The sequence below is a fragment of the Microtus ochrogaster genome, chromosome 2 (genome assembly GCF_000317375.1).
Source record: "Microtus ochrogaster isolate Prairie Vole_2 chromosome 2, MicOch1.0, whole genome shotgun sequence".
NCBI lineage: Eukaryota > Metazoa > Chordata > Mammalia > Rodentia > Cricetidae > Microtus > Microtus ochrogaster.
In genome coordinates, this window is record NC_022010.1 from 9,923,641 (window position 1) to 9,947,754 (window position 24,114).

General features: G+C 51.0%; 1 protein-coding gene across 1 annotated transcript in view; it reads left to right on the top strand.

Annotated features, from left to right (window-relative positions):
• The first annotated feature begins 18,928 nt into the window (after positions 1-18,928).
• Positions 18,929-24,114, top strand: part of Tbx5 (T-box 5) — a 47,159-nt gene continuing 41,973 nt past the window's right edge. Inside the window, exons 1-4 of the mRNA XM_026788552.1 lie at positions 18,929-19,075; positions 20,805-20,899; positions 22,868-22,987; positions 23,781-23,928. Of these exons, the coding sequence (XP_026644353.1) occupies positions 18,929-19,075; positions 20,805-20,899; positions 22,868-22,987; positions 23,781-23,928 (510 nt within the window). The remainder of the gene's footprint in view (positions 19,076-20,804; positions 20,900-22,867; positions 22,988-23,780; positions 23,929-24,114) is intronic.

Below are 24,114 nucleotides of genomic sequence, written 5' to 3' on the forward strand. Positions count from 1 at the left end.
GCTCCATGCTTTCAGACACAGCTGTAGACACTGACTAGACCAACCTTGTCAGCTCAAGCTCTTTTCCTTCTCAGCTTAAAAAGTCTTCTCCTTGCCAGGCAGTGGTGGTGCACGCCTTTAATCCCAGCACTTGGGAGGCAGAGGCAGGTGGATCTCTGTGAGTTCGAGGCCAGCCTGATCTACAAGAGCTAGTTCCGGGATAGGCACCAAAAACTACAGGGAAACCCTGTCTCAAAAATAAAAAAAAATAAAAAAAAAGTCTTCTCCCGTGGGTTAAGTTTTTGTATTTTGCTCAAGGGCCACGTGAAGAGGAACAGCAACCGCAGCACAGCGCCTGCCAGGGGTTAAGTGTCACACTGGTGTGAGTTCACCCCTGTGGCTACCCACCTCCACACTTTGAGCCAGCAAGTGGACAGAGAAACAAAGCTCCTTCCTAGTTTTCCTAAGTCTTTGGCTTGGGCTACCTTTTGAAGTCCATCTATCACTCAGCAGAAGTGGATGAAGGTCAGCTTTGAGTAGAACCAGCCTCTGACATTGCTTAAAAGACCAGATACATTGTATTTTGCTTAAAAGACCAGATACATTGTATTTTTGCACAGTTGGACTTTCTTCTTCTCCTCCCCTTCCTCCTCCTTCTCCTTTTTCTCCTTCTCTTCTTTTTCCTTCTTTTTGTTGGCCTTTTATTTCCTGAGACAAGGTTTCTCTGTGTAACAGCTCTGGCTGTCCTGGAACTGGCTCTGTAAACCAGGCTGACCTCGAACTCACAGATATTCGCCTACCTCTGCCTCCTGAGTTCTGGGGTTAAAGGCGTGCACCACCATGACCAGCTGGGCTTTCTTAAGTGTATAGGAAGGGAGGCAAGACTTTGATATAAATAAGCAGAGATGGTCAGGGACTGGTGATCCCAGGGTTGACATGGGCTGTGCAAATGTCTCCATTGATGTTCACAATGTTGACGGAGTGTAGATACTCAGAAGAGCTAAGTGCAAGTATCTGTTCTCTGTGGCTTGGTAAACATCCAGGCACGGCTCCTTCATCACCTGTGGGTTGGGGAGGAACCCAGCTGGGAAGGGCAGCTGGTTTATTACCGGACACTCCCCAAGCCACCTTCACACATTAGCCAGCATAATGCCTCGGGAGTTTTGAGCTGACGAAGCCATTTTCCAGCGCCAGCTTTATTCTTGGCCGCATCACTGGCAGCTCGCGGAAACAACACTGCACAGACTGGTGTCTAGGCGGGAAACTCCCTTCTCCAGAAAGTGTTTCCCATTCCCTGGTTTCCAGCCACAGGTTGAGAGTCATCTGTGGCAGAAATAAATACAGGTGATATTTTTTTTCTGCTTGGAAGACGTACACTCTAACAAAGTTATACTTGTTTGTGTTTAAAATTGAGGCTAAATGTCTCTAGATGCCTCTGAGGTTAACAGCACTTACTACTCACCCACATCAGGCAGCTCACAACTATCTGGAACTCCAGCTCCAGGAGATCCGATGCCTCTGGTCTCCCAAGGCTCCTGCACTCACATGTACAGGCACACACACACGCATGCATGCGTGCACGTGCTCGTGAATGCCTGCAGATGCATACACGCACTTACACATAATTTAAAACAATGAAGTATTTTTTTTAATGGGGCCAAAGAGTTTAGCACAGTGGTGCGTGCCTGTAGTTTCAGCACTTGGGAGGAAAAAGGGTGGTGAGTCCAAGGGCAGCCTTAGCTATACGGCAGTCTCACAAAACCAGGCCGTCAGAATCCAAACAAATGTCCAAACATCAGCAGCATTCGTGAGCTCAGCACGCGCGAGGCACCCTGTCTGTCACAAGACTACATCCCTACCAGGTGGGGAAGCCGGTGCTTATCTTGGTCTTAGAGATGAAACTGAAATCCAGGGAGCTTGTAAGCCAGCAGGACCACAGGCTGTGCAGTTGTCAATGCTGGGATTTGAACCCAAGACTCTGGATATTCTCCACTCTATGTTACTCATGACCACTATTTCCCCTGACTTTATTTAATTTTATGTTAGATAATGTGTGTGTGTGTGTGTGTGTGAGAGAGAGAGAGAGAGAGAGAGAGAGAGAGAGAGAGAGAGAGAGACCCTTGTCTGGATACCCTTTTAGAGCCAGTGCAGATGGCAGGACCCTCTCGTTAATGATTGAATAGCATCACCGCCCAAATTCTTTCATTTGGAATGTGACCTCATGGGGGAATAGTGGCTTTATAGAGGTATTAAACTAAAATGAAGTCATTAGAATGGACCCTACACCACCCCTGTTCGACTGGAACTCTTATAAGAAAGGAAGTGTTCATGTAGGTACATGGGAGATTGCCTCAGCGATGTAGGCATCTGCCAACCAAGGGATGCCAAGAGTGCCCATCACTGCCAGGTAGAGGGAAGGGCAGCTCTCAGGCTCACACAGAGCAATGACCAGTGAATGACTGAATTCAGAGTCTGCCTTTAGTGGAGGTAGGAGAATACATTTTTCTCATTTAAGCCACTCAGCCACACTAGCCCCAGGAATCAATACAGCCCTGAAGGAGAAACAGGGGCTGGGAAGGGTTGCTCAGCGTGGGTAATCACCCACAGAGATGAGAGTTTGGGGTTGTTTATTCCAAATCTACTCTACCTAGCAAATCACAGAGGAGGGCTGGTGGAATCAAGTCTGCTCCCCTTTGGAAGAGCAGTCTGAGCCCATTGACTGTTTCTGATACTTTTGATATCCTTAGAGATTCAAGATAAGGCCTGAAGTTTTGAAACAGGAAGTAAAGACTTCTTTCCCAGCTTGGAATGTGGGGCTAGTGAGGGCTGGATTCTGCTCAAGGCCTTGTATCAGCTATCTTTGATGTAATGATGCCCAGTAACAAATAGTCATCATCTGAGGCTTAGTTTCGCTTGTGAGTCTGTGGACCTGACAGATGGGTCTGACCGCCGCCGGCATTCACCCAGGTGTGTACGGCAAGCCACCAGGCAGGAACAATGAACTTTTGCCAACATTAGCTGGGTTTTCGTGGAGGATGGGGGAGGGTCATCCACTCCACCCACTCATAGCCCACATGGTTTTCTTCATGCCTTCTGAAAGAGGAGTAATCAGGAGTAATCAGAAGAGGCAAAGGAAGATTAGCAGGAACTAGCCTCAGTAATGCTGGATCCCAGGACTGAAGGTCAGAGGGCCATCTTGCTTGCTTGCCTGTGGTTTGTCTATTTGTTTTTAAGACAGATCTCAGATCTTAGCCCAGGCTATCTGAGAATTCACTATGTAGCCTGGGCTAGCCTCAAACTCATGGTAATCCTTTTTGCCTCAGCAAAAAGTGCTGGAATGGCCGGTGAGTCACTGACTCTCATCCTATCTTTTACCTTCTTTTCTCCTCCATCCCCCTGCCCCCATCCTCCCCTCCCTTCTTAAATGCTGTAGACTGGAAACCTAGGGCTTCCGCCATGCTAGGCAAGCCCTGTATACCGAGCTTGCACCAGGGAGTCAGCCATGGTGTTTGATAGTCTAGGATTTGGGAGACAAATCCACAGCTCCTGCCTCCAAAGGGCTGTCCCCATAGGATGAGGGCCTGAGAGCCAGCGGTTACTTTAGGCTGCTAAGTGCCGATTGGAGATATGGGCAAAGGCTGTAGTGGCCTAGGGCAGTGGGGCCCCAGATAATGAAGTAGCCAAGGACCAGCCACCCCCTGCCCCCACCTCGGAGCTGGGGCCAGGGTGTCTGGGGCCATGAGCATCTCTGATCTCCTCCTTCTGCCCTCCTTCACTAGAGATCTGTGTCAGAGGACCCTCAACTTCTCCGTGCAGATTTTAATAAGTGGAACTCGCTTCCTCCCCAGGCAGGGTACCAGCCACACACTAGCCTGCAGAGTCTCCCCCCCCCCCCACCGCACCTCTTCTTCTCTCTGAGGTCCTGAGATCTTTGACAACACTTTTTCACAAGCCCTGCTGATGCCCAGGTCATGTGTTTTACACACATGTGGTCACCTCATCTTTTTTCTTCTTTCACGACAGCCCACTGGGCTGCACAGAGTGAGAAACCGAGGCCAAGAGCAATGAAACACATTCGCTGGCTATGCATAGTGCCACTGCTATGTCCAAGAGCTTCGCTCTGAAGCCTGGCTTCCTCTTTACAAATTTCCCACACCGGCCATCTCTCCCCATTCCTGGGCCCAGTGTGGTTTAGAGAGGAATAGGCTGAAGTTTGAGCTGAGCCCAGCAAAGTCCCCTTTGCTCCCCAGCTTTTACTGCACCCTGCTCAGCAGGAGCCTGACTCTCCTTCCTTACTCCTTCAGGCCCCCACCCAACGAGACCAAAAGGTCTGTACCCAGGTGACAAGCCAGCATAAGCAGCTAAGAAGAACAATCTTTCCTGCCAGCTACGGGCAACACCCTGGATGTCTAAATGCTTGATTTTATTTTATTGTTATTATGGCTCAGGGTCCGGTATGGGCCGTAAATGGATTTAAGAGACTTCAGAGTACAGAATTTAATATAGCTGGTGTCATTAAAGAAAAGGCGATATAGAGAACCTGTGGGGACATGCAGACCTCCCCTCACCCCTGCCTCTCTCTCCGCATCTCCTGTCCCCTGCCATCAAACAGAGGCAAAGGCTTGGGGGCAGAGTAAGTCCTCCATAGGGAGAGGGATGAAGTAGTCCTCCATGGGGGGATGGGGCAAGAGGGGACTGAGCCAAAGTGAGCTGAGGACTCCCAGGGAGGTGGCCAGGGTCACCCTTCCCAGGATGCCTGCAGATCTGGTGAATAAACAGTCGAGGAGGGACACTTAAGGGGTGGGCATGAGACAGAACTTTCTAGATAAGGAGGGGTTTATCAGCCTATAAAAATACCACTTTCACCTATCAGCTGCCTCCTTCTCATGGGAAGAGACAGAGCGTAGACGAAAGGGACCAGGGATGAGGGATGGAAAGGGGGCTGATGAGGGATTGGAGATGGATAAACAGAGCGATAGAGAGGGGGGTCTTCGGATGTCCCCCTCTTCCCCACATATATGTAGCAAGGACCTTTGTTTTTCCTCCACACTTCTTGCCTTCCCAACTGCTGTTCCTTTTATTGCAAGGAACGGGGAGAGTGCTACAGACCTGTGTGTTTTACTGATGATTTGGGATCTGTGCCTCCTCAGGTCCTAGCGTAGCTGCCACAGATAGCATAATATACTTGACCACACACATAGTCACCTACTTGCCCAGTATGTAAAAAGTGGCAAATGAAAAATACAAATGGGCTGAGCAACAGCAACAGTCATCTGGCGGGGGTGGGGGAGGACAGAGTAAACATGAGTGCAAAGGTCCTGGGGTAGGAACAAAGTGGGGCTTAGCTGAGGGCAGGCTCAGGCTGTGTAGGCAGAAAGGGAGCTGGTAGGACCTGCAGACAGGAGCCAGCACCACCTCCAGGATGTGTGGAAGTGGGACTTCTATCAACGACCTTCAGGAGCCCTTTGGAAGGCTATACTTGGGGGTCAGGGTATCACATGGTGTCTCTTATTTATTTCAAAATGGTTAGCTCAGGGGTCCCTGGGGGTGGGGCGAGCAGGTGATTGACACAAAGGTCACACCTTTGGGTGGTGGAGCAGGGTCAGGTTGTCTTTCAGGGGTCACTTTGGGGTGGTTTGCGCAGAAGGTAGAAGATGCCTGCCCCAGCCTCAGCAGTACTCTGGAAGCCTGGCTCTCTAGATGCTTGCTCCTGTTTGGACAGGATTAAGGAGTCTGACTGGTGGGTGCTGAGTCCATGCACTTCCCAGCTTCCAGGGGACCTCTGTGAGGGTGGGAGGGGGCAGGGAAAGGTGGGCTGAGAATCAAGGTGCAGATAGAGATGAGCTAGTTCTGTCTGCTGCCAGTTCACATGTCCTTTTTCCTCCCGGTGGGTGGGACCTACTGAGTCAAGACAGTCTCTTAAGATAGACCCACCAGGCCTGGCTGCACCCATAAAGGGAGAGCGTGTGTATGAGAGGAGAGGGAAATTCATGCGTGGCAGACCATGGATGTGGTATAAATCATGAATGAATATGCCTATGAATGGGACTTTGGGTGTGTGCATGTCCTTATGTGTGGGGTGGGCAAATTAACATGCACTGTGTTGCTGTGGACATTCAGTGTGGCTGATGGCTGATTTGCGACTCTCAGTGTGCATGCATGTGTGCATGTGTGTGTGTGTGTGTGTTAACGCGCGTGCGTGAGAGAGAGAGAGAGAGAGAGAGAGAGAGAGAGAGAGAGAGAGAGAGAGAGAGAGAGAGAGAGAGAGAGACTATTGTATACTATGAACTTCAGGTTGCAGAGAGTGGCAGGAAACACCAGGAAGAACATCTCCAGCCTGAAGCCAGTTTCATCATCTACACAGTGAGTTTGAGGCTAGCCTGAGCTACCTGAGACCCTCTTTCAGAAAACCAGCCACACAAACAAAATATGGGTGTGCGTGGCAGAGAATGAGCGTGGGTTATTGTTGTGCCATGTGCTGGCTATGAGGCCAAGCTGGTGTGATGCCTTGCCGGGTGAAAAGAAGTCTTGCTGAGTGTGCAGTGTCTGGATCATTTGACTGCGCACTTGCAGGTCTGAGTTTGTGAGCGGCTGGGAACGACCACGACCGTGTCTACGCTGGCATGTGCTATGTGGTGCATTCTCACACGAACTGCTACCCCAACTGGGCTATGTGTGCTCTAAGTGACGGCTGCATGATCAAGTCCTGGGCATTCTGCTGCTTGATTCTTTCCCTAAAGAAGCGCCAGCTGGTGGCAGAGGGGTCCCTGGCTATTGGGAGCTGGTAACTCAGCTTCCTTTTAACAACAGGAGGCAGAGGCTGGCCTGACCAGGGACACCTAGAGACAGTGTTTTACCAAAAGCAGCTGCTGGCTCCCCGCAGCCTGCTCACTGGCCACAAGGTGAAAGGCTGCCTGGACACAAGCCCTGGGGGCAGTCAGGAAGAAACAGCCAGGGGTAGAGGTAAGAGGAAGCTCACTGGTGCTGGGAGCAGGAAGCCTGGAGGGATGTGATGGATTGAGGTTCTGTGTGTCCATCTGGAGAGAAAATCACCGAACCTCCCACCAGCCACTGTGTGGTCTGGGCTGTTTACACCATGCGCCCCTGTGCTCCTTACACCTGGTCCTGCCAGCTTGCCAGGAATAGGGGGCATCCCCACACTTGGGGGGCAGTGAGAAGCATGCTCAGCTGTACTTGCCCCTTTATTCCCAACCCGGGCACCTTTTGCCCAGTTCCCAGGAAGCGGCTGTGGAATTTGTTTCCTAATATAGACGGGGTGGCCCCTGGCTGTCTGTAGACATCCCTTCTGGCCTCTAGAATGCTGGGCCTTCAGAGGACTGACTGCCAGAGGCCAGCTTCAGGCTCACACCTGGAGCTGCTGGTGAAAACAATCATCACAAAAGCAGATGATAAAAATGGAGAGAAAGGGGTGTGACTCGGAGGTAAAGGCGCTTGCTGCCAAGTCCGAGGATCTGAGTTCAATCCCCAGGACACAAATAGTACTCAGAGGAGAGAAATGACTCCTACAAATTGTCCTCTCATGTCCACGTGCATATGTAGGCATGTACGGTCACACACCCGTGCCCACATCCCACCTCACTTCCACACATACAGACATACATACCTGGCCCTTACCATACACACCACAATGACAAACACATGCATGATCACCCCACATAGCCTGTGTCCCATGCCCCTGCACACTATTGCTCACGGGTGTTTTCGCGTAAGGAGGTACATAGAAAATAAGTAAATATATTTGAATGTACGTATGCATATGGTAAATGGATGCGTGTTTTAATTCTCCAAGGAAGCTTACACAATGATACATCTACACAACTCTAAATTGACACATATTTAAGTGTGTTTATTTAAATACCTTAAGGAAGTCTGCGCAGTGACACAGAGTCCCTTGCCAAAGGATCCACAATCATACACAATATTCAGTGATAGGCCGGGCATGGGGGTGCTCAGCTTTAATCCCAGCACTTGTGAGGCAGAGGCAGGTGAATTTCTGAGTGTGAATCCAGCCTGGTCTACACAACGAGGCCCTGTCGCAAAGACAAACAAAAAGTCAGTCACAACAGTAGAGGCGGGGGATGCGAGTCTGTTAGCAGAAAGCTTCTTAGCCAGCATAAGGCCCCCATTTCACCCCAGGACAGCATTAAACGGGGTACACTGGCAGTATCTACAGTTCCAGCCCTTGGGAGTAGATGTGGGAAGAATTGAAAACCTGGAAGTCTTTTCGGAAAAGCTTCCCAGTGGGTTGGTAAGGCAGCCAGGTGCAGGGAGCCTAGGGAGAGGAGGACTTGAGAGTGGGCACTCCACAGTTTCCATGTTAGCCACTACACTGGACCAAGCTCTCAGTCCCCTTTCTAAGAAAGTCCTCCTCTGTTGACCTGAGCACACGTCTGAGACTCTTTCATGACCCCCACTTGAGCCCCAGGAAGCGACCCTAACATAGGGACGCATGGTGACCCTGCCTCTTTCCACCCAGGAAATAACAGAGTGACTGGAAGAGGAACATAAGAACGGAGGGCCTAGCTGGGCAGGGGTGGTGCACGCCTTTAATCCCAGCACTCGAGAGGCAGAGGCAGGCGGATCTTTAAAGTTCAGGCCAGCAAATACTACAGAGTGAGTTCTGGGACAGCCAGGGCTGTTACACAGAGAAACCCTGTCTCAAAAAAAAATGATGATGATGATTAATAATAATAAAGAAGAAAAAGAAGAGGAAGAAGAGGAGGAGGAGGGAAGAAGAGAAGAAGAAAAAGAAGAAGAGGAGAAGAGGAAGAGGAGGAGAAGGAGGAGAAGAAGAAAAAGAGGAGGAGGAGGGGAGGAGGAGGAGAAGGAGAAGAAGAAGAAGAAGAGGAGGAGGAGGAGGAGGAGGGGGAGGAGGAAGAGGAGGAGAAGGAGGAGAAGAAGAAAAAGAGGAGGAGGAGGGGAGGAGGAGGAGAAGGAGAAGAAGAAGAAGAAGAGGAGGAGGAGGAGGAGGAAAGGGAGGAGGAGGGGGAGGAAGAGGAGGAAGAGGAGGAGGAGGAGGGGAAGAGGAAGAGGAGGAGGAGGGGGGGAGGAGGAGGAGGAAGAGGAGGAGGAGGAGGAGGAGGAGGAGGAGACCCTGTGATCCTCACAGCCCTCTCCTAGAGGCTCCCTCAATAAGCGAGGCCACAAATTGCTAGCATTCTGGGGGGCAGCTTCCCTTGCATGGAGGCTCCCCTTTGGGTCCAACCCAGGGTGCCAGAGACTAGAGTAAGTATGTGTGGCTTTACTGCTAGAACGGTCTTCATATTCTCTATACCTATATATGGCCTCCGTCCTGCTCCTAGGGCCCAGTGTGTTCTGGCCTTAAGGCTTTGACAGATACAGAGGCCAGGAGATGAGAACACAATGCTGAGGTTGGAAAAGCAGGCTTCCAACATCTTTCATCCTGGACCGCAGGTGCCAAAGACCAGCAAACCAGGGTCCTCTACTGATTTTCTGGTTGTCAATGCGACTGGTGGAGAGAAGCCAGGTACCTGGAGAGGTCTAAACATCTCTCGCTGGATGGAGGAACGTCTAAGGTCAACAAGGTGACCTTTGAACTTATTCAGCCCAGTAGATCTCTTTGGGAGCTGTTCCCAGGTTCCTTAGAGGAGCCACAGAGGCTAACAATGAAGATTCTGTGGGGACTCTGTAGTCAGAGTGCCTGGAATTAAATTTCATTTCGCCTGACTGTGACCCGGGTCAGTACCCAGAAACCTCTTCTGCAATGTTGGGGACACATGTGAATGTCTCTTCCTGGCAGGACCTCATGGAGCTGAATGAGCCAGGGGGATTCACATCAAGGCAGCTCTTGCCTGCTGAAAAAGTTCATTAGTCTTAGACCTCAAGTGCTGGCAGATTCACGAGCCTAAAGTATCTGCATTTGTGTGTGTGTGTGTGTGTGTGTGTGTGTGTGTGTGTGCATGCACTCACACACAGACACCAGTGGGACTCTTGAGAAAACAAGAATACAGAAATACTGGGAATGGGAGTTGGGGATGTAGAGTTTTTACTTAGGGTTCCTTACCACCCCGTCCCCCCCCCAAAAAAAAACCATGTCTGCAATTCTAGCACTGGATGGAGATGTGAGGGCAGAAAGAACAGAGGTTCAAGGTCATCCTGGGCAAACATAGGGAATTGGAGCCAGCCTGGACTATATGATTTCCATCTCCAAAAGAGAACTAAAAGAAAATACGTAAGACAGAGTAAGTGGAGGACACTATAGCTGCCCTGACCCTTACCTATCTCGCCAGGCTGAGACCAGGGATTCTGAGTAAGACACCACAGGGTGGTGAGGAGGTTGGCTGAGATTAGTTGCCCCATCACGAAACTGGATAAGAGATGTACAATTATTCATCTTCTCTGACCAGTTCTGAGAGCGATGGGGTTTAGCCATCCAACAATTCCAAGGTCCTTATGGGCACTGCTGGATTCAGACCTCTCTCTCCATGGCTCACTCTTCTGTCTCTTTGGGTAGATCGTTGCCAAGCTGGACAGTCCATAGCGGTAGGGGCGGCACCCCATTCTTTCTCAAAGCTTATTGCCTCTCAAGTAGACACAAAAACGTTATTGCCCACCACCCACCCCCACCTCCAATGAAGATCATTTTCTCTCCTTGCACCAAAGACTTAAGGAGCAATTCAACCAGAATACTCCTTTATTTCCTCTGTCAAATCCACAAGCAAACATTTTGCTGTTGTTGTTCCTAAAAGAAGGGCGGGTATCATTTACCATTGATGTGAGAAATTCTAGTTTCCGACTTCTTTCTCCCATGAAGAGATTGCTCCAGGCCATCGAAGGGAAGGCTAGGGTGCCTGCCCACAGTGTTCCCAACACCGAAGGGACCAGGGGTATAGAATATGGACACCTAAACCCCACACTTAGCTGTGACTGACATCACTCCAAAGAGTGCCCATCAGGTCAGGTCGATTCTATAATTTTCTCTGGAAAGCCAAGAACAGCAGTGGAAGCATCTTGGGGTCTCAGGACACTGAGGGGCACAGGCTGGACTGTCCCTCGATTTCCATTGTTGAGAGTGTTGTGGGTGACTTCTGGTTGCCATAGTGATCAGAATTTCAGAGTCCTCCATACAACACAGCCCTCCCTTCCTGACCAGTTAGGTCTCCGGCTAGCTAGCCAGTGTTCTTCCATGTGTTTGGGATGGGGATGGAGGGAAGGTGTGTTTCTGTTTCTAGAGCCTTCTCTCAGGAGTGTTCAAAAAAAAAAAAAAGTTGAAAAGCACTGACTTGGGGAGGGATTGGGAACCCAGGCTGCTGGAGAAGAAAAATTAGAGGTCTGACCAAGCAATCGTCTTGGTGACGGATCCTTCCACTTTGGGGTTTGGCTGCCCTCCTCACCCTCACCCGCACCCCCACCTCCCTTCACCTCTCTAAAAGTCATTACCAGAGTCTTCACTGGCAGCTCCAGGCAGGAGCCTCAACTCTTTTCACCTTCTCCGTCCTCAGGGGGCCCCAGCAGACTCCCAGACCGGGGTCTTGCAAATTTCACTCTGGAGAGGAAAGAAGCTATTGAAGGCCACAGAATTATCCTGGAAGATTAAGGTGATTGCATCAGTGCAGACAAAATTATTTTTTTTTAGATCCTCTTGACCATGTAGTTCAAAATCTGAGGAAGGAGACAGATTTCCCAAACCACAGGCCTGGCTGGCTTTTTTCCTCTTTGTGGACTTGAACTGGGTTTGGAGGTACCTCACTGAGCTGGTATTCAGAAGTAACCCTTTCCAATTCCTCCTTTGTTTCCCTGGCCCAGGGTGAGGCATTGCCTCCCCTCCCCCTTAAGTACAACCCTTTACGAAACTGGGGTTGGATTCTCTCTGGTGGGGACTCTTCGGGCAGGCTGGCTGGAAAGGGCCCCCAGAGGCTGCCAACTTCGGAGGTATAGCTTCGTCTCTGGTTTTGACTCTGGCCCTTTGAGTAAGCGCAACACGTGTGGATTTAATTTTCCTTTCTTTCTTGCTTTCTCCCCCCCCAAAGGAAACAAGAAAAATAGTCTCTCGTGTCGACAGCGCGACACTGTTCCTTCTGCCAAAGAAAATTTGTCTTTTCCAGAGCCCCAGAGAACAGTGCAGTCCCAAGTTTCCATGGCACCCTTCAGTCGGGGTATGTGTGTGTGGGTCCAGACAGGTTCCTCTCCCCTCGCGGGGAACCCCAGACCTAGAATTATTAGCCTAAGTCTCTGGCAACAAGGTCACCACACACACACACATTTTGGAGCTGCTGATGGCGTAGATGCGGTGTCTACACCCGCCGGACTTTCTTCGACTTCTGGGTTGCAGATAGAATTCGAATTCCCCGGCTTCAGCGCAGCTCACAGTCTCCGGGTCAGCTCAGCTCAGACTCCTCACCCTTAGCGACTGGCAACCACTCAGATGAGAGGGGACGTGGATAGCAGCTTCTTTGCAAGCAAACTTTGCTGCTCACCTTAAGCAGCCTTGAGAGAGAGACTCCTCTAGTACTTGGTTGTCTAGAGAAGCATTCCCATTTCTGATCTCATAATCCTTGATTTGAAAAACAAAACAACCCATCCACGCACATGAAACTAGAACGATAGTCTCGTAACTGGTGGACTATTAGTAGGGCATAGCAAATATTGAATAATAATAAACACAGCCAAGGCTCTTCCCCAAAGGCCCAAAGTTGGGAAGCTGGGAGCTGAACAAAACATTGGTAAGACGGCTCCTGAGGTCCTGGAAAAAAAATTATAATAAATCAGATTTCACTAGGCAAGAGGGAAAGTGACCCCCTGAGGGGGAAGAAAACCTTCCCACCCTCCCCAGAAGTCTTCCTTTTGCGATCTAAGTTGGCCAAAGTTTAGTTTTCTCATCATTTCTATTGTCGTTCGAATTCTTATAAACTTTCCCAGGCCTGCATGCCCTCCTCTCTACTTTCTGACCCCAGCGGGAACCCAAATGAGGCAGGGACCGGGCGGGTGGGAAGGGACACCGGACTGAGTGTGTTCCTGCGTTCTTCTGAAATTTGGGTGTGACTTACTTTAAAATGGAAGGGGGAATGTAAGTAGCCACAATAATAAGAGCAACCGCTCCGTTTGTTTTGTTTTGCTTTTAGTAGGATCCTGGGTCTTCCTATCTCTCAAGGTATTAAAAAAAAAAATCAAGGCGCAATTTTTGCAAAGAGAAGGAAGTACATGCGGAAGAAAAGCCCGCCCGGGAGTAGATCTAGAGAAGCGCTGTTCTTGCAAAGAGAGGAGGGGACAAGGGAGGGAGGTGTGCTGCGGCCCTGTCTCACCGAAGAGAAAGAGGAGAAAGGGACGAGCCTCTGAGGTTCAGTTTGGGGGCTGTAGTGTTTTTCTGTGACGGTTGCTTTCCGCGGAGGGAGCACCGGGCGAGTCTGAGGATGGGCTGGTGGAACCCTTGAAGGTTGGTCCAGGTACTTACACCCGAAATTGCCGAGCGAAGGGGAAAGTGAAAGGAACTCGGCCCACTTGCCGTGCGCTCTCGGTCGGGGTTTCTCACCCGCCTCGGTCTTACAAGTCACCCTACACTGATGGGAGGGCAAGGATTCCGGGTTGCGTTTTTTTGGCATCTGGGAGAAATCTTAGATTTGGGGTCAGAGTCATTCGCTTGGGAAACGAAAGCAAAGCTGATGCAGCAGGCCCGGTGGCCTGGACTCTTGGGAAGGAAGGGCAGCGACACGCCGGTGTCCTGAGTCCTAAGGCCGCAGCCCGCTGTCCCCTGGGGCCTGACCTTGGCTCTGCAGCTGCTGGGCCGCCCGAGTTACTGCTGCTTCAGTCCCCAGCGGACCACGACTGAAACCGGGTCATGCTTCTGGGAATCCTAAGGTTTCGGGGAGCACAAAAACCTCAGAATAGATCCACGAATCTAAGGTCCTGTTCAGATTAAAAGTGTGGCTCCCCTGGGGCTGCTCGCTTAGGGGTGGAGTGGGGAACTTACCCTCGGGAAGGCCTGGCACTCGCTGGCTCCGTGTAGGGCAGGCCTAACTTATTGCTGGGCGCCGCCGGGTTGGGGGAAAGTCTAGGCGGTTGGTTTCGCAACTCAAAACGGAATGGGTTTTCAAATGTACGCAGACGCTTACGCAGACGCACCCGACCGCTTAGAAATTACACCCATTGATCCAACTAGAAATAATTGCCGATTTCCACAAAACAGAATAGAGAGCGTCGCCCCTCTGCAGGACCCGGCGCTGATTTTTTTTTTCTCCTGACAGTGCACCCCTCTCCACCCCTGCTCCCACCCCGCCCCACCACACACTCGCACCCCGCCCCCGTCTGGTCACTCTGGGACGGGTCGCATCCCAGGACCTCACTGAAGGAGCGGCATCCCGAATAGCCTTTCTCTCTACAAGGAACTTTGAGAGCCCCTAGTAATTATTTTAGTGCAGGAGTGGACCTGCGCATGAGCTATGGCACCCCAAATGTAACCAGCTAAAACGGCCTCCTCATCAGAAAAATAAAATTGTGTAAGTAAGAAATCTTTGCCTTTTGCAATGAACTCTGGGCAACACTGGTTTTCCCTACAAATGGAGACTGAAGTGGGCCCCCGTCTCACTTCTCTTGCCCTATCTAAGAGAATCGCTCTTGAGTCTTCTGGTGCCTCCTGTTCATCACCCCCACTTTCCCAGAGGGCTCTGGGTGGGTTTATTTATTTCTTTATTTCCCCAAGGGTCCAGGCATTCTGGACTTGTGTCTTACAGCAGACCTTGATAGACGAAGATGGAGAGAGAGAACTCAACCTCCCGCCACTGCCCCCCAGTCAAGCGTGACAAGGCGCGGGCTGGTTGCGTGACTTGTGACGTCTCCAAGCCCTATAGGAGCAGCGGCTGGTGAGATAGTTGCTATCGCCCGGTTGCCTCTTTATTTTATTGGGGTATGCCTGGCAATAAACAGTAATATTTAATTTGTCGGAGACCACAAACCGACGACAGACTGGGAGGTACTTGCTTCTCTTGACAGACCCTGGAAGAAGTCTTTGCTTTAAAGCAGGTCTTTGGGGGGTATGTCCTCTCAAAACTCCTTGTGAACTGCTTTACCTCAGTGAGCGTGTCTTGCCTTCTGGCCTGAAAAAAGAGGTGAGTCTTGTGAGGGAAAATTTGGGGACAGGGTTGTAGCTACTTACAACCGGTCTTTATTTTACCCGAAACCCCCAGCTTCCCACCCTACCTAGGCCTGGCTGAACCCCCTCCTTACTTCAATTGAGAGGCATCTCGCCCTTTGATCACTTGCAAGAATGGATCTCTTCTGCCAGGTTTTAAGAAAAATATTCAAAACAACACTGTGTGGTGGCTGGCTCCGTGCACCATCTAAGCTCAACGAAGGAAGTGTATCTGGCTGGATTGTTGCTTGGAGAAGCCCAGATTTTCCCTCTCGGGAAGGGCCCGCTGATTATTTATGGGGATTAATTTTATCCTCAAATCTCTGCAAATGTAAAGGGATCGGAGAGGTCTGTCTGGATTTCCCCTTCCCACCACCAGAGAGGCAGGCTCTCATCCCGAGGTCAGGTTGGCTTTCTGTGCCCCTCTCGAAGTTGAGGTTGACTGGGTTCAAACCCAAAGGCCTCTGTGCGGAGTGAACGTGTTTGCACAAATAAAGAGCTGGCCTCGGGCAAGGTCGGCTTGAAGACAGACCTGGAAGGTAGAGGGCGGGGTTTAGCCCTAGTTGGCCCACATTTGCAACTGAAAGGTCCACTGGAGAAATCGTGCTGGAGCGCCCCACAGTTTTGCCGCCACAGAGGCTCTGTTGTTGCTGGAGCCCAGTCCGGGCATTTTTTCCCCCTCTCTCTCTTTCCAGCCCTTGGCTCTAAGGGTGTAGTCTCTAATTAGAGTCCCAGAAAAGAAACGTGCTGAGAGGGTGTAAGGAGGCTGGAGTGGAAAAGAACGGGATCATTGGCGTTGGTTTCAAGCACCGCTCTGCCTTGTCTCAGTCTGGTCCTTCCGCTCACACCAGAGCCCACTACCAGTTTCTGCTATAGACTTGCTTTCTGCTTTCCTTCACCCTCTGGACAGCAGCCTTTAGAGAGGCAGAGGGCAGGCTGAGGAGCGCTCGGAGCTGAAACCCAGCCAGTCCTCAGTGACTGATTATTTTAATAAAACTGGGCACTGCCTTGTGTGCACCCCAGTGTGTGCGAGTTTGGAGGAGTGCACGCGCAATGATTTCTTGGCATCTTCAGTCTTGGTCCCCCTTCCCAAGGTCCTGGAGAACTGGGGGGGGGGGGATGCGATGAGTCTGGGGTGGAGAAGAGCTGTCAAGTCAAGGCAGCTAGTCCTGGCTCTGCATGGGGCCCAGCAGGGTCACACCACTCTCTGTCTGAGGTCAGCACTGGAGACAGAAATCGGGCGAGGCTGAAGAGGCCCTTGGGTGTGTGCATGCGCCTAATAATCCAGTCTTGGTTCTCCGCATGACCAGGCCTTTGAAATTGCTGGGGTTGCCCAAGAGAAGCTGGTCAGCTCTGTCCTGACTCCTGTCCTGACTTCTTCATTGCTTCCTCCCTCTCTCCCTCCGCCCTTCCCTCCTTCTTCCTTCCTTTCTGTCTTTCTTCCTAGCAGCCACTGGCTCAGTGCAGCCAGCTGATATGAAGGAAGGAGGATGGAAAGGGAGTGGAGGTGGGGTATCACCAGGTCTAGAGTTGACAGTCCCACAGTGATTCAAGTGTGTGTATATGTGTGTGTGTGTAGGGGGGGGTTATCTAGTGAAAAAATGGAAAAGGTAGAGGGAGGGAGGGAGAAAGTTGGAGAAGCAATCCTTATGCTTTGTGAGCATCCTGGCATCCCAGCTGAGTTAGATTGTCTAAGGGAGGGAGGGAGGAAGGGAGAGAACAGGGAGGGAGGGAGGGAAAGAGGGAGGGAGGAAGGGAAGGAGAGAGAGAGAGAGAGAGAGAGAGAGAGAGAGAGAGAGAGAGAGAGAGAGACTCTCATACCTCAAATTCTGGAACTTTAACCCTGGAAAGCGTCTCTCTGAAAGCAGCTGGCCGAGTCCCAAGACTCTCCTAGGTCCCCCAACTCCCCATCTTTTCTTCTCTGGAGGTGCAATGGCAGAGCAGGGCACTGCGACTGTATGGTACGGTTTGGGGGTGCTCCCGGACCTGCTGTTTAGTTTCGCGATCTTCTGAGCCCTTCTTCAGCCTGACAACTTAAAAGTATTTAGGGCTAACGAGCAGCCAGCAAGCTGTGGAGGAGGTGTGCGCTGGAGGTGGGCAGTCGCTGGGAGGTTCCCGTAGTGGGTACTCCGTAGCAACAGTAGCAGCAGCAGCACAAACTCCAGAGTCACCATGCCTGCACCCCCACCTGGCCTCCGGCTTTCCTGCTAAGAGGAAGAGGGGTGGTGGTGAATGCTGCCGGCTGCACAGTGCGAGGTAACGGTACAAACAGATGGCCGGGCGGGAGCAGGCGGCAACAGTCGGCCGGCCGGGGAAGCGGAGAATGGCGGACTCCAGCCTGTCTCCCATTCTGCGGAGTCTGGCTTGCAGAGATTTTATCCGGGCCTGGACCTTTCAAGGCGAGAAGGATCCGGGAGGCTGCCGAGGCTGGGGGAGCAGCGCTGAGGCTTGCAAGGCACACGGCCTGGTTCTGTCAAACCACATCTTGCTCGCCTCCGCCAGCCCCCCAGCTTCTCGGGATCCTGGCAATGGTTAGGGTGGGTTTCTCCCGGCGATGGCTGCCCGTAAATGCGAGAGTGTGTGGGGCTCCAGCCCTGTTTTTCTTTGTTATGAGAAGACTATGGGGCTCCCGTGGAAGTCTCCCCCAACTCCTGAGGCCAGAGGAAGAAAGCTGTCAGAGAATTGGGCCTCAGAAGCTGTCCGTGACCCCATTTCTGTCTCAGGCCACTACAACCCAGGTTGGGATCCAGTCTTTTTGCCAAAGAAGCTGCTAAAATTGTGTGTGTGTGTGGGGGGGGGCATCTCTTTCATGAAGTCTTCTGGTATTTTGAGGTGGAGGCGGTGGTAGAAATCCTTCTTTGAGGAAGGAGGCTGATCGAAGAACTTCAACTGCTTCGTCTTTATTCGTTGCTGCCCTGATAACCGCCTGGGTCCCTGGCAGCCCATTCAATGCTTGCTGCCCAAGATTCATCGGGGAGTGATTTTAGACTATCCTGGGAGCCAGCCCTGCAGTTTGAGTGAGCCAGTCCTGATTGAAGCTCAGAGAAGTTCCCTTTAGCCTGCTCACTCCACAAAACGCCTCCTGGCCCCTGTTCGCTAGCGGAGGATGCAGCCCACCGGCTTGCAGTTTGCTGCGGAGAGCCAGCAGCAGAATCGCTGGCCTCTCTCAGACCTACCTCCTGTTGTCTCTCCTTGCATTGCGACTACTTTTAATTTAAAAAAAAATAAGATTACTTGAAGTTGGGAAAGGGGAAGACTTAATTTTAAGTGTTGTTTCATGTAAGGCCTGTATAGCAAAAGGTCCACTATTCTGTTTCCTCCGGGTGCATCGCTTCAGGCCATTTCTCCCCCTGTGTTTTTTATTTTTGCAAGACGCGGGTCATTCTGGGCCTTTTGCCTATTGTGGGAAAATAATGTTTCTTAGGAGGTTTCATTTAAAAACAAAATGCTGGCATGGCTTCCTGAATTTGACAAAGACCATTTCTTAAAGGGGTGCTGGGTTTTTGTTTTCTGTTTTGTTTTGGGTTCCTACCCAATGGCTTCCAAAAATACCGACGCCTTATCTTTATTGGCTCTTCCAGGAGTTCAGACAAATTTGACGGACAGCTCTCTTATCGCCCAGAGCCTGAGCAGGGGGCCTTGCCGCCTCCTCCCTGTCTAAAGGGGGTATTTCGCAAGCAGTGGTGCGTGGTTGGAAAGTGAAATAATAAAAAGACTTTCCACAGCCTCCTTCAGCTGGGAGTGGAGGATCAAACTGCTGTCCCCGATGTCGCTACACACTCTCCAACTCTGTCTCTTGTCCTCAGAATAGAACCTCGCGCGGGCTCAGGACCCGGGCGCACCATGGCGGATGCAGATGAGGGTTTTGGCCTCGCGCACACGCCTCTGGAGCCTGACTCCAAAGACAGGTCCTGTGATTCAAAACCCGAGAGCGCTCTGGGAGCTCCCAGCAAGTCTCCATCATCCCCGCAGGCCGCCTTCACCCAGCAGGTAAGAAAAGCTGGCCCAGCGCTCAGACCGAGGCCTGAGCCCGGCTCCCAGCCAGCGGTAACTCCCCGCCTCTTTACTGGCTAGTCTCATCCAGTCTCCCCCAATTCCACTCTATTCCAATCCACTTTATCGAGGCGTTTATCTTTATGGCCTGCGTATTTTAGAAACCTATTTACATTATTGGAGAGCTCTCAATTATCTGACTATTTGGGGTCAGCTAACAATGGCCCAGATAATTCTCTCCCAGCTGCCCCGGGTATGCCTTATTAAGGGTCGGGTCAGCGGCCCGCTTCAGACCGGCATGAGCGATGGCTTGACCCCCCTTAGATCCGCCCGCCTGCTCTGCGCAGCCCGCCTTGCCTCTCACGCAATACCATTTATCTTGCTCCTGGGGCCTGGAGGAGAGCACACGGAGGCTGGGACTAGGGCACCCGGGGCCCCGAGCTCCACCTGGCTGGAAGCTGGACTCGCACCCTGTGCTCTGCACCCGGAAACACCCAGCCTTTTGGGTGCTCCAGGTGGACTTGAAAACTAATGTCACCAGGCACTGAGCAGGGAGACTTGACGGGGAGATGGATTTGATGAAATCCTTCCTGGGGAGTTCGATTCCCGGGCTCTCTCCTTCGTTTCCAGAATATCTCTCTCTCTCTCTCTCTCTCTCTCTCTCTCTCTCTCTCTGGTTGTGTGTGTGTGGGTGTGTGATGGTGGTGGTGGTGATGATGGTGGTAGTGACGGTGGTGTGCATGCGAGTGTGTGTGTGTGTGTGTGTGTGTGTTAATAAAAGCAGATAGGCTAAAGATTATTTCGGGAGAAATTTTGCAAATTTTTTTAAAAAGGAAAAACAAGTCTACTTTTTAGCGTTCTAATAACTGTTTCAAAATGAAGATTTTTGTCTGAATGCTTCGGTATTGGTTTTTAAAAATAACTTCCAGTTGGAAGGGAAAATGTTAAAAGGCTCTGGGCTGCCCCAGACAAAGGCTGGGCAGGGGGGTGGCGAGGGCCTGGAAGGACTAATATAGACGCTAATATAGACGCTGAGAACTAATTTTTGTTTTTTGCTGTTGGGGGTCGGAAAGAAACATTTTAAAACTGACAGTTTCCACATAGTACCTCACATGTGCTAGAATCTCGGCACTAGGGAGGGCAAGGCAGAAGGACTGCCAAGAGTCTGATACATGTGCAGGGTAGTGAATTCCAGGCCTGCCCGGGCTGCAGACTGAGACCTTGTCTCATGTAATAACAATAATGAATAAGATCGGGAAATTCTTGTATGTTTATAGTCACACCCAGTGATGATAATTGGCAGTAATGTCTTTGCATAGCTGTATGTTTTGCATCTGGGTGACTATACAAGAATATCCTGGTGGGGTTTTCTAGATTGACACCTTCCAAGCTATATCCCAGCTACAAATGGATCAAAATTAGCTGGCCTGGTCCTCTCCAGAGGAGCGCAGTGGTGGGAGAGATGATTCCCAGGCCTCAGGCTGGTGGAGGAGACAGCAGGAACCTTGAGAGGAGAGGTTGCTGGAAGCAGGCTCAAGCCTGCTTTGTGAATTCCAGGCCTATGCCTTAGGTTACCCTAGAGTTTCCATCAGAACCCCCTTTCTTTGAACTTGCAGGATTGCGGTGGGGATAACAGAGAAGCAGCCTCTGCACACAGGAACCGGTTGGGAAGAGAAAAGATTGCCCGCTAACGCTTCTCATTGACAAGTTTCTCTCTGTCTCTCAGGGCATGGAAGGGATCAAGGTGTTTCTTCATGAAAGAGAATTGTGGCTGAAGTTCCATGAAGTGGGCACAGAGATGATCATCACAAAGGCGGGGAGGTGAGCTGGCTCCTGGCACAGAAGCCATTGGAGGGGAGACAATGGGGAGACTAGGCAGGGAGAGAACTAGAACAGAGACAATATTTACAACCAGAGCTCTTTCTGGTTAAAGAGTCCTCAGCAGGCTGGGGGACCTATCCCAAAGTCTTACTCACCTCTGAGTGAGATTAAAGTGAACAGGGGCCTGAGCAGCTATCTAAACAGGTTATCATGGGGGGGGGAGAGAGAGAGAGAGAGAGAGAGAGAGAGAGAGAGAGAGAGAGAGAGAGAGAGAGAGAATATGGAGGTGGAGAAAGATTTGGACTTGATCCTTTGCCCCCACCTCTATTCCCACAATCTCTGACCTTGGAATAATTCCAGGGTCCCACCCGACAATCGCCAACCCCTGAAACTGTTGAATGTATTCGCTACTTCTTTCATTGTTTATAGAAAGCCGGCAAAGCCTTTGAAAGCGAGCGAAGGGCTCCTCCGAGCTCTGTACACAGACACGGATAAACACAGCCGATCAGCCATTGCGCAGGGACTAAAATTGCTCTACAAGGCTGGCCGGAGTTTCAACTAGAAAGGCTAGGCCTGGGGGGAAGGGTGGCAGAGCGGGCGCAAACTCTGGGTCTCCGAGTGTCCTCGAATGCGTTTGTTTCTCCCGGCCTGGGAAAGCTACCCTATGCTTCCTAACCGGCCGAGCCCACATAGGTCCCCACCATCTAAGAGCATCTAAGAGGAAATTGGCTAGAGCGAGCGTTTGAAGAGACAGAGGCCAGGCAAGTAGGCCCAAGATGCCGGGTGTGTAAAGGCAAAGGGTGGAGTTGATTTTTCCAGATTCCGCGGGTTCTCTAGCCCAAGCCGCCCTCAATAAACTGACAACGGTGACGTTTATTATTTCTTGAAATTAAACAATGTCGGCTCCCCTGCTCAGCCCAAGGCCCTAGTGAACTAGAAGGAGGTGGGTCTGTTTATATCAGACATCTGAGGTCCCCTTTCCCATCCTTCTCAGGAAGGAAAGTCCCAGCCGGCTGCTTTTTCCCCCCTCGCTGGAGCCTAGAGGATTTAACTATAAAAGGCTTGCAAAATCAGTCTCTGGTGCCTCTGCCTGCCGGGCAGGCGCTCTTGCTAGGGCAGATAAACACGAAGAGGTCCGGGCTCCGGGCCTGTGACGAGAGGCCTTCTCACCGCTCTTCTCACGCCGCCAATTTAGGTCCAACGACTTGTCCCGATGCGCAAAACCAGTAGGATGCCCTGCTTTCTGAGGCGCTGTGCCTCACCAGACCTTAAGGAAAAATTTCTAGGGGGCCCGAGGCATGGAGTGCCAGGAATCTGAGTTCTGCATCAGTTCGGTGCCGTTAGCTTTCTAGTACAGGCTTTGGCTTTCTCTAAAGCCAAATCTGGAAGGGGATGGAATTTCTTTCCCTAGTGCCTGGGAGTTTAAGCTCCCCAGGGAAACATGCCAAGCTCCGTGGAGAAGTTACAGATCATTTATGAGTAACCGCACGCTGGCGATGCGATGCGGGGCTGGAAACTAACCCGGCGAACTTGGGAACCTCTTGGCAGTCACAGTAAACCTGCACCTTCAAGGGCAGAGGACAAAAGTTAGTATCTTAGATGATGTTTTCCCCGGGGTGCCACGTTGGTTGGCGGCCACAGGACCAAAGTGAGAAGGCCACTAGCTTTGTTGGAATGACCGGCTTCCTCATCCTGATTTCAGGTTCCGCACAGAGTCTCTAAACATAGAAGTCTGTAAGCAATGCTCTCCGGGCCCTAGTTTCTTCCTAGGTGCCTGCAACCGCTGCTGCTGCCTTCCTTCTAACTTCAGGGGAAACCCGGGGTGGATCTCACCGGGGATGGAGTGGGGCCAGTGCTCTTTATTTCTCCAGGAACTGCTACAATATCAGAAAGGACTTTTCTGAGTATTGGCATTAACTCCCCCCTCCCCGCTTTCTCTCTGTGTGTTCCTCTCCCTCTCTCTCCCAGGCGGATGTTTCCTAGTTACAAAGTGAAGGTGACTGGCCTTAATCCCAAAACGAAGTACATTCTTCTCATGGATATTGTTCCCGCGGACGACCACAGATATAAATTTGCAGATAATAAATGGTAGGCGCGGGAGTTCCAGAGGGCAGGAGAGCTGGGAGGGAAGTGCAATGTCTATTCCACCCCCAGCAACTGAACCAGTAAACTCTTTAGTACTTTCATTTAGTTTCCACTAAGGCTCAAGACCTGGGTGCCTATTCTATTGCACAGAAAGGGGCTGCGGCAACTAGCTCCCATTTCATAGGCCTGAAAACTAAGGCTGCCAGGAAGCAAGGGGACCCTGTGTACTTCTAACTCCACAAGGGCTACACATTTTTTTTTATTATTTTATTTTATTTTTGTTAAAAGGGTATTGTTACCAAGTACTGGATATATTTCTGCGGGGCACAAAACCATTTACAGTTATTTTTTATGAGTTACCTGCTTTGAACATGACTCTTTTTTTTTTTTAATGAAACTGCAAAACTGGCCCATGGCTTTACTGGTAAAGCGGCCAGGAGAGGAGAAGCCATTGCTGGGCTCCACAGCACTGTTGAGGCGGAGGCTGGAGGAGGAGGGCTCCTTTGAAAGCAGTTAGGGAGTTTTCAAGAATTTTGCATGTGCAAATCTTCAGCTCTCACCAATAATTTGTGTGCAGCAGAGGCCTTGAGGCCCCACACACTCCTGGAGCTGGGCTGGGGAAGGAACTGAAGGTAGGGGAAGAAGAAAGAATCAGCGTGGGGTTCTCTGGAGCAGCGGAGGCTGTAACCCGCTGAAGGAGACCAGCTTGTACCCAGACCAGTCGGGTAGCAGCCTTCCTCAGGCCAGCTGCCTCTGGACCACAGAAAGCCCAGCAGCTCTCACTTTCTTCACCCAGGTCCGTAACTGGCAAAGCGGAACCTGCCATGCCGGGCCGCCTCTATGTGCACCCGGACTCCCCGGCAACTGGAGCACACTGGATGCGGCAACTTGTCTCCTTCCAGAAACTGAAGCTCACCAACAACCACCTGGACCCCTTTGGGCATGTAAGTAGCCTGATTCCCATCAGTGTGTGAGACAACCCCCCACCCACTCACCCTCACCCTCATGCCATTTTCTCACTTCTCCCTGGGACTCTATTGTCTCCTTTTATCTATCTATCTATCTATCTATCTATCTATCTATCTATCTATCTATCTATCTATCTATCTATCTATCATCTATCTATCATC